General features: G+C 49.4%; 1 protein-coding gene and 1 long non-coding RNA gene across 3 annotated transcripts; both read left to right on the top strand.

Annotated features, from left to right (window-relative positions):
- The first annotated feature begins 304 nt into the window (after positions 1-304).
- LOC128930763 (uncharacterized) lies at positions 305-3,076 on the top strand. Its single transcript, XR_008479097.2, has 3 exons — positions 305-824; positions 2,054-2,186; positions 2,713-3,076. It is a non-coding gene; the product is annotated as an uncharacterized LOC128930763 (long non-coding RNA).
- A 3,676-nt stretch (positions 3,077-6,752) lies between these two features.
- LOC118142805 (testis-specific Y-encoded protein 3-like) lies at positions 6,753-9,727 on the top strand. Of its 2 annotated transcripts, none has more exons than XM_078364524.1 (6): positions 6,753-7,117; positions 7,749-7,826; positions 7,955-8,066; positions 8,201-8,319; positions 8,427-8,508; positions 9,514-9,727. In XM_078364524.1, exons 1-6 carry the CDS (start codon positions 6,851-6,853, stop codon positions 9,534-9,536), a joined length of 681 nt encoding a protein of 226 aa, XP_078220650.1. In that variant the 5' UTR covers positions 6,753-6,850; the 3' UTR covers positions 9,537-9,727. The 2 variants fall into 2 exon arrangements, with proteins under 2 accessions (XP_078220650.1, XP_054107660.2); XM_054251685.2 differs by having other exon boundaries at positions 8,174-8,319.
- Positions 9,728-14,291: the final 4,564 nt, after the last annotated feature.

Here is a 14,291-nt window from a genome sequence, read left to right as displayed (position 1 = left end):
CAGTGGTTCCACAATTAGTAGCTCTTGGGTTCTCACAGCTGCCCACTGTGTCCGGAACATGTAGGTTTGTGCGCCTCTTCCTATACCCTATAATTCATTATCCCTTAATTATATTGCTGAAGGATTCTCCGTGCAAATTAACTTCCGTAGTGCGAAACTGCTATTTGTACATGAGTGCTTACTTGAACTTCATCTGATTCACACGACCTCGCGGGCTTTTTTCACATCGAAATGTGGAAATAATAAAACTCTTTCTTGATTGTTTTTCTGAGAAAAATCTCACAAGCCCCGGCCCTGGTTCAAGTGGTCCATCTCACTTACACAGAAAACTTTCTTGTTTTAGGCTAAAAATAAATTGCCTCTCTGTGTTTGGCTAATTGGTACTTCTGTTGGTTAATTCCTCTGCAATCCCATTGTGTGTGGACTCTCCATTCATAAACTTCCGATTTCTCTGATGAACTCGGAACCTGCCTACTGTATCATGGCTAAAAATATATGCTGGAAATCCTGGTGTCGTCTTGAAGGGTTCAGGTTTTCCAGTGGATGTACTTTAATTACCTTTGCCTACATACACAGGAATCTTGAAGGCACTGCTGTGACACTGGGCCTGAGGTACCCAGGAGCATCCCTGAGACTTGTTAAGGTGTCTACCATTTAACTGCATGAGAGATTCCGGATGGGGAGTGGGGCAGCAAGGAATGACCTGGCATTACTTCTCCTTCAAGAGGTCCAGACTCCCACTCAGCTCTTAGCACCCTTGGGCTATCTGAAGAACCTGAATGGTGCAGAATGCTGGCTCGCTGGGCCACGAAATCTTATTCCAGGTCAGCGGTTACTTTTCTCATTAGGGTAGTAGCTCAAAGACATGAGGTTCATATTCTTAATATTATGGTTCAGAGAATAACTATGAGTACAACTGTATTCATTATTAACTATAATGCATTTAATCCTCATCAGATACCCACTAGGAAATTTGTATATGTTTTATACGACGATGATAGTGATGATAACGTCACAGGAATTCAGATCTGAAAAAAATTATATGAAAATCTTTCTCTGTACAGTCAAGTTTTATAAACCAAAGTAGAGATGATTTGATTCCCAACTCGGCCAACTTTTGGACAAAGGAAAAACAGGAGTTTTGTTATTTTGTTTCTTTTTACCTTTACATGAAAATGAAGTGGAACTTCACTCGGAATTTCAAATTGCATAATTTAAACTTGACTTGTTAATTTTGAAGAGTGGCATCTATAAAGCGATGAAAATGTGAGTAGGCTGTCCGCAGTGGCTGAGCTATGGATAGTTCCAGCACTGTGGCAGATTTAACTAGGAGGAGCCTTTCAGCCCAGGAGTTTGATACCATCTTGGGAGATATAGGAAGACTTCACCTAAGGAAAATAATCAGGGATGATGTTGCACAGCTATGTGGCTATGTGGGAAGCTGAGGCAGGTGGATAGCTTGCACCCAGGAGGTCAAGGCTGCAGTGAGCCAAGACTATGCCAATCCACTCCAACCTGGGTGTAAAAGCAAGAACTTATCTCAAAAAAAAGCAAGAAAAAATGCCAGGCGTGGTGCCAACAATTTGGGAGGGTGAGGCGGGTGGATCCCCTAAGGTCAAAAGTTCGAGACCAGTCTGACCAACATGGGGGAAAACCCATCTCTACTAAAAATACAAAATTAGTCAGGTACGGTGGTGTGTTCCTGTAATCTCCGCTACTCAGAAGGTTAAGGCAGGAGAATTGTTTGAACCCAGGAAGTGGAGGTTGCAGTGAGCTGAGATCACGCCACTGCACTCCAGCTTGGGTGACAGAGCAGTACTCAATCTCAAAAAAAAAAAAAAAAAAAAAAAAAGACTAGAAAAAGAATGAAATACATTAATGTAGGGTATAAAATAATAATGATAAAATAAACTGAATTTCTTTGTATAAGTTACAGATGCAAATGTGTTTACAGGACATTAGGAATAAGACAAATCGTGGTCTCATCTCAATGCTTAGTGTTTACATGTAACGTATGTTCTTTGGGATAGTTATAGTCCATTTGTCTTTCTAGGAGAGACCGATGAGAGTCCAGGATGTTAAAGATGCAAGTGATGGAAGCTTCAAGTTGTGCCCATCTGTACCCTGACATAGGCAGTTCTGTCCTTTGCTTCATCACTCAGGCCAAAGACTCTGATGCAAATGTGGTATGCGGTCATTCTTTTTGTCTTTTAACAGGTTAGAAACTATCACTTTGTTTCTGTATAAATGGATATAGAGCCTATGCCTAAATGAGAAGTACAAATGAATCATAGATCAGTAGGAATAAATTTTCAAATTCTTTAATTACAGAACAAACTTTCTGAAAAAAACCTTTGTTAATATCTGAGTTTTCTTACATGGGTTGTTAATCTCTAGCCATGCTAAATCACTAGTATGCTGCTCTTCAAACAAAATAGATATTTTACATAATTCCCTTATTCTAATAATTCTATCTTTATACCTCAGAGCTTAAGGTGAGCTTAACATTTTCCGTTTCCCTAGTGAAAATAACGTTTTAAGGATTAGTTGTCAGTGATATTTTTGAATGTATTTGATCAGGATAATTTACCTATGCACTTAACTGATGTCTCCCTTTCTTCTGAATAGATCCTTATTATCCACTTAAATTTAAATCTAAGTTTTAGAAGTTGGGATAGAGTTTAAATCCAAATTCTGTGTTTGAATTCACAGGAGTCGGTGAGTCCAGGAAGTGCCATTATGTGCAGGCCAATAACTGGCTATGGCAGTTGGAGGCAAATAGGCTTCGCCAGTCTCAAAGCCCTAGCTACTATAGTGAGTCCACAGCTCCCTGGATCTTATCTACGTCAGCAAAAGAAGGCCACCCAGTAAGCCAGGCCTCGGGTAGAAACTGCTCATTCATCTACTCTCCTTAAACAGCCAAACTCATTGCCACTTTCTTCAGCAATAATTACTGCAGCCCAGAGACTTTGGTAGCCTAGCGACTATAACTAGTCACGCTACAGTCTGGTCACAGTCTGATAAAACCCCAGAGCAACAAAAGCTAAAATATTGACTTAAGCCTTCTAAAATCTCTCTAAACATACATTCAATAAATATGGTGTTTCTTCATAACAACTGCCGTGTTATTACTTCCTAAACTAACGCATGGCCTTGGATTGTTTCCATTTCATTCTTGAAAACGATTCACGAGTGTGTCTTTAACATGAACGTGAATACAGGATTTCATTTCTCTGCAAATAGCGTTTTCAAAACGATGTGAATTAAAAATGCAAACACTGCGAAATTGTACTTCTGAACTTCACTGGTCTTTCAGATTATATTTTCACACCTACTCACTCACACGAATTTTCATATCTGCACGTTCTCCTCAGGTGGGGGAAAATAGTATCAGAGTTCCTGAAGAATTTATGAAGGAAAGAATGACAGTGCTACCCAAGCAAGGTTCAACCTATTTGCAGCACTGTATTCAGTGAATGAAAACATTGCTTTTCAAATCCTACTAAAGTAGTGAGTCAATAGATAAAATATTACAATCACTCTACAATATGTGTACGTGAAGAATACAGAACAAGAGTTAAAATACGTAAACAAACAAATGAGGCCGGGCATGGTGGCTCATGCCTTTAAATCCCGGCATTTTGGGAGGCCCAGGTGGGTGGATCACTTGAGGTCAGGGGTTCGAGACCAGCCTGCCAAACATAGTGAAACCCCATCTTGACTAAAATGACAAAAATTAGCTGGGCATGGTGGCACGCACCCGTAATCCCAGCTCCTCAGCGGGCTGAGGCAGGGGAATTGCTTGAAGCTGGGAGGGGGACGTTGCAGTGAGCTGAGATCACACCACTACACTCCAGCCAGCCTGAGCAACAGAGTGAGACTCCATCTGAAAAAATAAACATAAGTTCATATTCTGTTCACGAAAAAGTGCTCACAGGCAAACTCACATATCCAACAGGAAAATTTTAAAAAAATCCTTTGAAACAAACATTCCACAAGAGGCAAGTAAGAAAACAAATATACATCACAAATAATAAACAGAGCCACAGGGGAAAGAAGTTAAAAATGTACAAGTAAGTACTCTAAAGGAATCTGCAGGTCACTCAAAACTTTTCTTGAGTCTATTTCCCTATATTATCATATTATCAGCCAAGCAGCTGAAGAAGCTCAGGTTGTTGGTGTCCCGCCTGCCTGCAGATGGGGGCTTCACCCTCATGAACCTAGAGCCACTGGAGTGCAGTGGAATCAACCACCCTGTATCCTGGAGAGAGGGGAGTGGGGAAGGCTCATGCCAGGCCTAGCCTCTCACGCACCACTTCCCCTGGGGAGCCTGGAGGCACTACTTACCTAGGACACCAAGGGGATACTCCTTAATGATCACCGCACGGACGAAGTAAAGGTTGTGAGGAAAGGAGAACTTCATCCTGCTGCTGGTACCTGGGATGGCTGAGTTCCTCCACCTGCCTGGTGACGAAGGGAGAAGGAGTAGGGCCACAAAGAGACCATTTCAGCTACCTGGGCTGAAGCGGCCTGCCAGCTGCTGGAGAGAAGCAGGCATTTCCTCCACCCAGCTCGCCCCTCCCCCCAGAAACCCCACCCCCGCACCCGGATCCAGGCCGACCCCTGAGTCCTGACCTCTCCCCCAGACCTAGGCTTCCCAGCCTGACCTGCAAATCCATCATGTAGCTAAGCAAGTAAGCCAGACTGTATGGTGGCTTGCGATCTGGGGGGGAAATATCTGGCTGTGCTGCACAATCTGCCTCTGCTCAAAGAGCCTCCAGATGATTGAGTGAATGTCCCATAAAACACAGTGGAACTCTGCAAGAGGGCAGAGAGTGTGGGGCAGGGGTCTCCGGCAGACCTTGGGCCTGGCACCCTTTCTTGGTGGTCCTCTGACTGTGTCCGGCGTGGGGGCACTTCACGGCTGTGGTGGACTTGGGCGTGGGTGGAACGAGGCCGAGAAAGCCTACGCTGTCCAGGGGCCACCCACGGAAGAAGTGGTCAGGAGGTTAGGGGGCGGGCTGGGTGGTATGAGGCGGCTGCTTCCTCAGGATTCCGGAGCCGCACGAGGCCCTCGTGTGCTGGCTGCTGAACAGGGTCTGATGCTCTCTGGCTGTATGGTGTTCTCCTCTCCCGAACTCCCTGAGGGGTGGATGACTCCCCATGAGGAAACCGCTGAGGGTAGAAGGGGCTGCAGGGCTGTGCCTGGTGCTCCCCAAGGGGCTCTCGTGGGTGCGGCGGAGGTTATCTATGCTCCCAAGGGGCCTACGACACCCCTTTGGGGGCAGGGCCAGCAAAAGGGAGGAGAGCGTGTCTGGGGAGCTGGTGCCTGCCTTGCAGAGGAGGGCAGCCCCGTGTCCCAGGAACCCGAGTCTTGAAACCTGCAAGGATATGGGTCTCCCCAGAAGCCGGAGATGCCCTGCCATCTGGGGCATTAACGGAGCCCAGCTCCGATTGAAGGACCTCCGGCGAGTCCGTTGCCAGCCAGTGCTTGCTGGGGCCAGGGCTAGGCTGGGCCCGCTGGTCCACCTGCTGCCGCTCCTCGGTGTTAGCCCCCTCCTCGGCCACCGCGTCCACGTCCACCATTACGTCGTCCACCACCACGTCGTCCACCACCAGCACTGCCTCCTCCCGCACGGCTGCCTCCTAGCTCCTCGCCCCAGCCGCCCACCCTTGCAGAGCCTCCAGCCTGAACTCGGCCCCTCCTGGGGGCGCTCACAGACCATGCCCTGCGGCGTCCTCCCCAAGACCCCGGCAGCCCTAGACTCCCCTGCTGAGAACCCCGTGCCGTGCCTACCTGGACCCAGGGTTCCTGGGGAGCCCCACCCGGCTGGCTGCCCTAGGCACTTGCCGTGGGGCCCAGGTCCCCAACAGGAGCCAGGTCCCCAACCGGGGCCCAGGAGCAGGAGGCGGAGGCCCTGGTCTTACAGAGCCCAGCCAGCAGGTACCACGGCCGCTGCTGCGCTTGCGGTAGCCTCTGGGTCCACAAGGTGTGTCCAGGGCACTGGACGCCAGGTGCTTTGGAATGCTCCTGCGAGTCCAGCATCCTCAGGGAGGAAGCAAGGTACTCGGAGCCTGTATGCGCCTAGACCTGCAGGAGTCCGAGCGAGAGTTTCCACCTCTGGAGCAGACAAATTCCACTCCAGCAAGATATTAGGCAACTTTCCTTCCAGGCGCCTGCCCCGCCCCACTTCCTCAAGCCTCTCCGCAGCCCTCGCCCCAGCAGCCAGCGCTGGTGCCTCTCTCTCTCCTCTCGATCTTGGATCTTGGAATACTCAGTACCATCTACCTGGCCTGCCGAACGAACTGAGATGCTTCATGTGTTCCCTGTGGATCAATGGCCTGCCACACTCATGATGGCAGTTAGGGCACAGGGCTTCCATGCCCACAATTCCAAAGGGCGGGCAGCCCGCGTGTGCCCGCACACACCGCCGCCTGCCGCGAGCTCCCAGGGCTTCTCACCCAGGCTTACCCGAGGAGGCTGCGGCTGCAGGCCCAGCCGGGGGCGTGGCTTCCATGGACACGCCCACCGCCCTGGCACTGACTGGCCGCCGGGAGAGGCCTACAGCCTGCTTCCAGCTCGGCCACCCATTTGGAGGCAGTTGGCCACGGGTTCGCCCGGAAAGTCCTGCGCATGCGCGCTGGGGGTCCGCCAAGCCACGCCCAGGCTCCCGTAAGCGCGGCAGAGTAACGGGTTGGCGGCGGGGGGCCCGGCGGCGCCTGGAAGTCCCGCGCATGCGCCCTGGGCGTCCGCCAAGCCACCCGCAGGCTCCAGTAAGGGAAGCAGAGCAAGTAGGACGCCTTGAGGGAGGAGGAGGAGGAGGCGGTGCTGGTGGTGGAGGACGACATAATGGCGGAAGTGGAAGCGGCGGCCGAGGAGGAAGCCGATGTCGAGCGGGAGCGGCAGGACAAAGGGGCACAGCCGGGGCCTGGGCCCCTGACGCCAGAGTCCGCACTGGACGAGCTCCGGGCTGTTCAGGTGGAGCTGGAGCCTGTTAACGCCCGAGCCAGGAGGGCCTTTTCTCAGCAGAGGGAAAAGCTGGAGCGCAGGCGCAAGCCCCACCTGGATCGCAGAGGCGCCATCATCCGGGGCATCCCCGGCTTCTGGGCCAATGTCGTATCCTTTTCAGCACTTTTTCTGTTCGTCCGGTTGAAAGATGCTCTAGGGGAACTGTAAATAACTTAGGGGCAGCTCAGCATGGATATGTCTATTCTGGAAACAACGGTGAGTTGCGAGATGCGAGTTGCGGCGTGAAAGTCTGGCTTTAGAAGGCCGGAGCGGTCGCAGGTACTGTTTTCCTGCCTGCGGGCGGCACAGAAACCCTTCGAGATGCCGAGCAGCAGGTGGTTGAGTCATCCTTTTGAAGAGCAGAAGCGAGTTCTCCCCAGCAGAGTTTCTTTTTCGGAGAATCAAGCTACTGATAAGGGAGTGTGATCGCTCCCCCTTGCCAGTCAGATCTGGGACAGGACATTTTCGGGTATAAGCTGGCTCTGCCCCTCCTGAGACGCCAGCAGCCCTCTGCAGATTGCCCCAGTCAGCCTCAGAATTATACACGCTCCGAGAACCCACGAGGCCTTAATTCCGGGCAGGGGGTGGGGAAATGAAGGTCACACACTGAAGCAGATCTCAGAAATCCCGTACCCCAGCCTTAGAGCTTCTTCCGTGTTCCTTCTGGCTCTTAGACCTGCTTCCCTGTTGCTTGTACCTCTTCCTTCCATCCCTGTAAAGGCTCTTTGACCTAATTCAGATTGCAAACCACCCCCAGATGTCAGCCCTGATCACTGACCAAGATGTACGCATGCTTAGCTACATGATCAACTTGGAGGTGAGGCCACGAGGACTGAGGCTAGAAGGTTTAGTGGGGAGGGGGAAGGGAAGCAACTCCTTGCTGTCAGCAACAGTGGGCACCTCACCTGGAAAGATACGTAAGCTTTCTCCACTTTGTCCTGACAGGTGAAAGAAACAAAGCAACCTATTCACGTCTGCAAGATCATGTTGTTCTTTCGGAGCAACCCCTACTTCCAGAATAACGTGGTTACCAAGGAGTATCTCGTGAACCTCACAGGTGACTGGTGGCTCCCAGGAGGGGCAGTGGAAGGAAGGTGGTGGGTAGGTGGATGGATCATTGCCAACGTGATCCAGCCCACTTCCCACAAAATCCCCTCTCTGTAGAATACAGGCCTTCTCATTCCACTCCAGTTCAGTGGCATCAGCGTTATGAACGTGTGGCCTACCGCCGCAGACACCAGAACAGCAGCCTTAACTTCTTCAACTGGTTTTCTGACCACAACTTCGCAGGATCTAACAGGATCGCTGAGGTGGGTCCTCGCTGGAAAACATCAGGAATGACCCCGGTGTGTTCCCAGCTGCTTGGCTCACCAGTCTCAGCCCTGATGAGGCCTTTCCCAATTGATTCCTGTGATAGATCCTAAGTAAGGACCTGTGGCGCAATCCCCTGCAATACTACACGAGGACCAGGCCACCCGAAGAGGGAACAGAGATTTCAGGTAAGCCGTTCAGTTGGAGCTAGAGCTGACTGATCCTCAGGATGAGGAAGGTGGACATGCCTGTATGCAGGGAGCCTGGACGCTGCATTCGGAAATGTAGAAATTGAGGCTCCTTTCATACACGTAGGAATACCTCGACAGGGAGACAGAGAGTGACAGAATCCAGTACATCCAGGGCATTTGGGCTCAAAGAGGCACATCAGAGACGGCACTGCAAGGCAGGTTAGAGCTGGGGAGTCTTAAGCCCAGCCAAGCATAGTCGCTGTCCAGACTCACTGAGAAGTGAAGCTGAATCATTACCTTCAATTTGTGGCACTTGTTTCCATGGCTGCCAACCCCACTGGCAGTCATCCTACCAGCCCCTTAAGATTGGGCTCCCTGGATATGCCTCCTTGCCACAAACCACAATGACTGTTTAGACTGCTGTTCTTATACTATAGCCCGATCAGATTTCTGTGTGCTCTTACTGTCCCAGAAAATCACCAGAGAGGTGATTATGCATTCACCTATAAAAGAAGAACATGTGAACTCAACGCATAAGTGAACGTCAAGATTTCCATCATCCTTGTCTAGCTTAATGTGCTTAATGTGTCTTATGATACCCCAAACAAAGGACTGTGGAGGTACCTCATCCCAGCACACTGGGCCCTGGATATCTTAGTGCACATTATCCCCTTTCCTTGAACCACTGCTGCTTCTGCAGCACAAAGCAAGCCTCCAGCTGCACTGTCTTTGCTTTCTTTTGCCTCTCCAACTCTGTCCTCTTGGAAGAATCCCAGATTGCGCCACACCCAGTCACTGTTGTTAGCTGACTTCCGTCACAGGGAGAAAATGCTGGCAGTGGGGCAGGTATGACAGAGAACAGCTGGTAACATATGGTAGGAGGAAGTTTAGGAGATCACAAACGGGGAAGGGGTAGTCTTTTCTGGGCGGGCCCTAAAATTAAAGCATTTAAAACTATTGCTCAGAGGAAATGCATTTTGACACGCAGTTGTGTTTCTTTAGGGGACTCCCATTTTTCGGGTTGAATATGATGGTGTGTCGGACTTCACCTGAAACGGCAGAACTCCTGAAAAGTTACTACATTATTCAGGATGTCAGTACTCAACATGGTCTTATGCACAGGAAGCAAAAGAAAGACAGATCCTGTCATAGAAAAATGCAGATAGGAAGAGGGGGTAAACTTGGATTTCATGGAGTGAAAATAAACACTGTCAAGGACGTGTGACTCTTGTGTGTGTGTGTCTGTGGGCGGGGGGGGAGGGTTGTGTGGGTCTGTGTGTGTGTGTGTGTGTGTGTGTGTGTGTGTACCCAGTGGATTCCATGTGTTTCATTCTCTGCATCATCTGCAGTGGAGACGGGCCGCTAAAGTTATAGAGTGACTGGGTGTGGCGCATTTTGGGATTCTTCCTAGAAGCCAGAGTTGGAGAGGCAAAAGAAAGCAAAGGAAGTGCAGTTGGAGGCTTGCTTTGTGCTGCAAAAGCAGCAGTGGTTCAAGGAAAGGGGATAGTGCGCACCAAGATATCCAGGGCCCAGTTTGCTGGGCGGAGGTACCTCCACAGTCCTTTGTTTGGGGTATCATAAGACACATTAAGCTAGACAAGGATGATGGGAATCTTGAAGTTCACTTGTGCGTTGAGTTCACATGTTCTTGTTTTATTGGTGAATGCATAATCACCTCTCTGGTGATTTTCTGGGACAATCATCCTCTCGGGTCCCAGCAACATGGTAAGAAATGCGCATGTGAGGTGTGTGTAGGGACTGTGAGAAAGGATACAGACGCATGTGGGAAGGCATTTGGGATATGCCTTTCTCTTTTTAATTTCTGTTTGTTTGTTTTTTTTTTTTTCCAGCATAGATGACTAAGGGAAAACACAGACATGCAGAGGTGAGGGTAATGGGGGTGGATCCATGAAATACAAGAATGCCAGCGGGTCCATGCATGGACTCTCTGTCCCTTGATGACCCAGGATATGGACAGTGTTGTTGATGTTTACATCTTCAGATGGATTAAGCTTTTCTCCAAGATTATTAGGTCAGGAGTCAATATTGTTTGTAACTAACACATTGCGGGTGCATTTTGTTCCTTGCCAACTATAGTGAGGATCTCTTCTCGCTAATGCAGGGCACTGTATATTGTTTCTGGAGCCCAGGGCCCTTTTACTTTCTGTGGGCATGCTTTTTTTTTTCCAGCGTACTTTGCAGAAGGTTAATAATGTAAAGAGAAGGAACCCGAAGTGGCAGATCATGTGTTACAGGCCTCACGCAGGAGGACAAAACATAACAGCCTTCATTCCGGAGTGAGTGACTGGTAGCCAGGAACATCTGCGTCCATGCACAGGACAAGGAGTTGTCTCTGCCGCAGAGGGGGAGGGGGATTTCAGTGGTGGGTCCAGAACTTGCTTCTCCGATCTCAGATAAAACAGTTCCAACAGGAGCATCCGCGTTGGCGAGGCACTAAGGGAGTGCTAAGGTTCCTGTGCCGTACGGACTCTGGTCACCACAGCTTCTGTGAGAAGAGCTGTGCTGTCTCAGGGAAGAGGGTTTGAACAGTCAAAGTTCTTGCAGTTTTTGTGCTGCCTTCCATATGCATTACGGACCTCCTGCTGGGTATCAGCAGTTGAGCTTTGAAAATCCATAGCCCAGTTTTGCCCCTGTTCCCATGCAGACAGCTGAGGCTCCTGAGTGAGAGCGTTGGCCTCCTCTGACTGCTGTCCCCATGACCCACCAAGGCAGGAGAAACGGGTTTTCTCAGCAACTTACTCTGTAAACAGCGGGAACTCTTTGGCTCCCTCAAGCTGTCCTCTATGCTTCCCTGTGCTGGTCAAAGGACACTCCTGCACAATAGAGTAGCCCGACGGTGGGAGTCGGCAGCAGATTGGTGTTTACACTCAGGGCAGCTCAGACTGGGAAATGTCTAGGGACTTGCCTGTTACCAGGACATCACGAAGGGTCTTGCCCCAACCTTAGTGCCTGAGAAAAAAGTGAGGAAAGGGTCTTGCCATGATTTTTCTAGGAGGGAGCTACGTAACGAGAAGATCATAAGTAAATCCCAGGACTTGTTTTGGGATTGGTCTGTTGTAAAGTGGTGGTAGGGGAAGACCTTGCCCCAGGGAAGAGAGTAAACCAGCAACTGTCCCTGTGGACGGGAGTGCCAGGGCCTGGTGCCTCAGGCATATTGGCCACCCCTCAAAGTGAATGCAGCTGACTGGCCTTCTTCGACTCCTGCTTGCAATTCAGTCTAGTGATTTCACATGGGTCCCGAAGTCATAATGTCTTATCAGAGAAAGTGCTCAACTGTACCATCGGTCTAATAAAAACAATCAGACATCTTTTCTTGGTGCTATGTAAACTTTTGGAAAATATTACTTTGGCCAGTGTGCTGCCCACACCTTCAATCCCAACACTTTGGGAGGCCAAGGTGTGTAGATCAGCCGAGATCTGTAGTTCGAGGCCAGACTGACCAACACGGAGAAACCCAATCTCTACTAAAAACAGAAAATTGGCCAGGCGTGGTGGTGCATGCCTGAAATCCCAGGTACTCGGAAGGCTGAGGCAGGAGAATCACTTGAAACCTTGGAGGAGGACGTTGAGGTGAGCCGAGATCACAGCACTGCACTCCGCCTGGGCAGCAAGGCTGAAACCCCATCTAAAAAAGAATGTATTTTAAGCTCTGGGGAACACGGACATGTGTGCAGCTTGGTTACATAGGTAAAAGTGTGTCACGGCGGTTTGGTGCAGCTGCCAAACCATCACCTAGGTATTAAGGCCACCACGATTTAGCTATGGCTCCTGATGCTCTTCCTCCCACTACTTACCCTGAGAGGTGCTGGTGTGTGATATTGTTGTCCCTGTGCCCATGTGTTCTCATCTTTCAGCTCCCACTTAGGAGTGAGAACATGCGGTGTTTGGCTTTCCGTTCCTGTGTTAGTTTGCCGAGAATGAGGGTTTCCAGCTCCACAGACGTCTTCGCAAAGGACATGGTGTCATGTGTGCACGTATTTCTCCAGGCTTTCCTAGAAAGACAGAGCACACTGCTACACCCACATACATAGCAGCATGATTGACAACGGCCCAAAGATGGAAGTAGGCCACGTGTCAATCCATGGATGAACAGGTGAATGGAATGGGCTCTGTGCACATTCCATCGTGGAATACTATACAGCCAGGAAAAGGGATGAGGCTCAAACACAGGTGGCAGTGTGGATGAACCTTGAAGACAGCAGGCTCAGTGAGAGACGACAGACATGAAAGGCCACATAGCATATGACTTCATTTATCTAAAATGTCTAGAACAGCCACAGATTTCACAGAGACAGAAACTAGAACTCTTGAGTGGCAGGGACTAGGAAGGTGGAATGGGGAATTGGTGTTTCTCTTCTTTTCTTTCTTTCTCTTTGTTTGAGAGGCAGTCTCGCCCTGTCACCCAGACTGGAGTACAGTGGCTCCATCTTGGCTCAGTGCAGCCTCCGTCTCCCGGCCTGGAAATTGGCAATTCTCTGCCTCAGCCTCACGAGTAGCTTGGAATTACAGGTGCGTGCCACCACGCTCAGCTGATTTTCGCATTTTAGTAGAGACAGGGTTTCACCTGTTGGCCAGAATGGTCTTGACCTCTTGACCTCCTGATCTGCTGGGGTTACAGGCCTGAGCCTCCTTGCCCGGCCTGGAAATTGGTGCTTACTGTGGACGGAGTTTCTGATTGGGAAGATGGAAGGCGATGGTGATGATGGTTGCATAATTATTTCAAGGTACTTATTACCAGTGACTTGGACTGTAAACTGGCTGAAATGATAGGCATCACATTATCTGTGCTCTACCACAATGTTGAAAAATTATATTGCTATTGACAGGAAAAGATGCTTTCTTTGTGGAAAAGGATAGCATTTAGCTGGCAACAGTGAACATTGCCCAACATTTAAAACATATATACATATGTTTTATATATTGAGTATATTTTATATATAGTATATTTTATATATATTATATATTTGTTTAGTATATTTTATATATATTATATATATATTTAGTATATATATATATATACTAACATATAATATATAGTATATTTTATATATAGTATATTTTATACATATTATATATATATGTTTGTATATTTGAGATGGAGTCTCACTCTGCCACCCAGGCTGGAGTACAATGGCAGGATCTCATGTCACTGCAACCTCTGCTTCCCTGGTTCAAGCGATTCTCCTGCCTCAGCCTGCCAAGTAGCTGTGATTACAGGCACCCACCACTACGGCCGGCTAAGTTTTCTATCTGTAGTAGAGATGGGGTTTCACCGTGTTGGTCAGCCTGGTCTCAAACTTCTGACCTCAGATGCGCCCTGAGACCTGGACTGCTCACCTGACATTTTTTTCTGTTCCATCTCAGATGGCCAAACTCCCTTGGGTGGTACTGCAGTGGATTGAGACACAGGCCCTGGCTGATGATCTGGGCTACTGGGGAAATTTTGGGGGACAGATCGGGCCGTGGTTCGAAGCCAATTCTCCAGAGGCCTGGGATTAATCGGCAAGGTCCTCTCCCAGGATCCCCACAGTGGCCCCACCTCAGCAATCCTGCCCGACCCTGGGCAGTCATGGTGCACCAACCAGCTGACGAAGCTGAGGTAGGCGGTATTCCGCCTACAGCTGGGGGCTTTACCTCCATGACCCCGGAACCACTGGACTGCAGTGGAATGAGAAACCCTGTACCCTGGAGAAAGAGGAGTCGGGATGGCCCATGCCAGGCATATCCTGCCACATACCACCTCCTATACCATGCCGGGA

The sequence above is a fragment of the Callithrix jacchus genome, chromosome Y (assembly GCF_049354715.1).
Source record: "Callithrix jacchus isolate 240 chromosome Y, calJac240_pri, whole genome shotgun sequence".
Lineage (NCBI taxonomy): Eukaryota > Metazoa > Chordata > Mammalia > Primates > Cebidae > Callithrix > Callithrix jacchus.
This window is presented reverse-complemented; position numbering and strand designations above follow the sequence as displayed.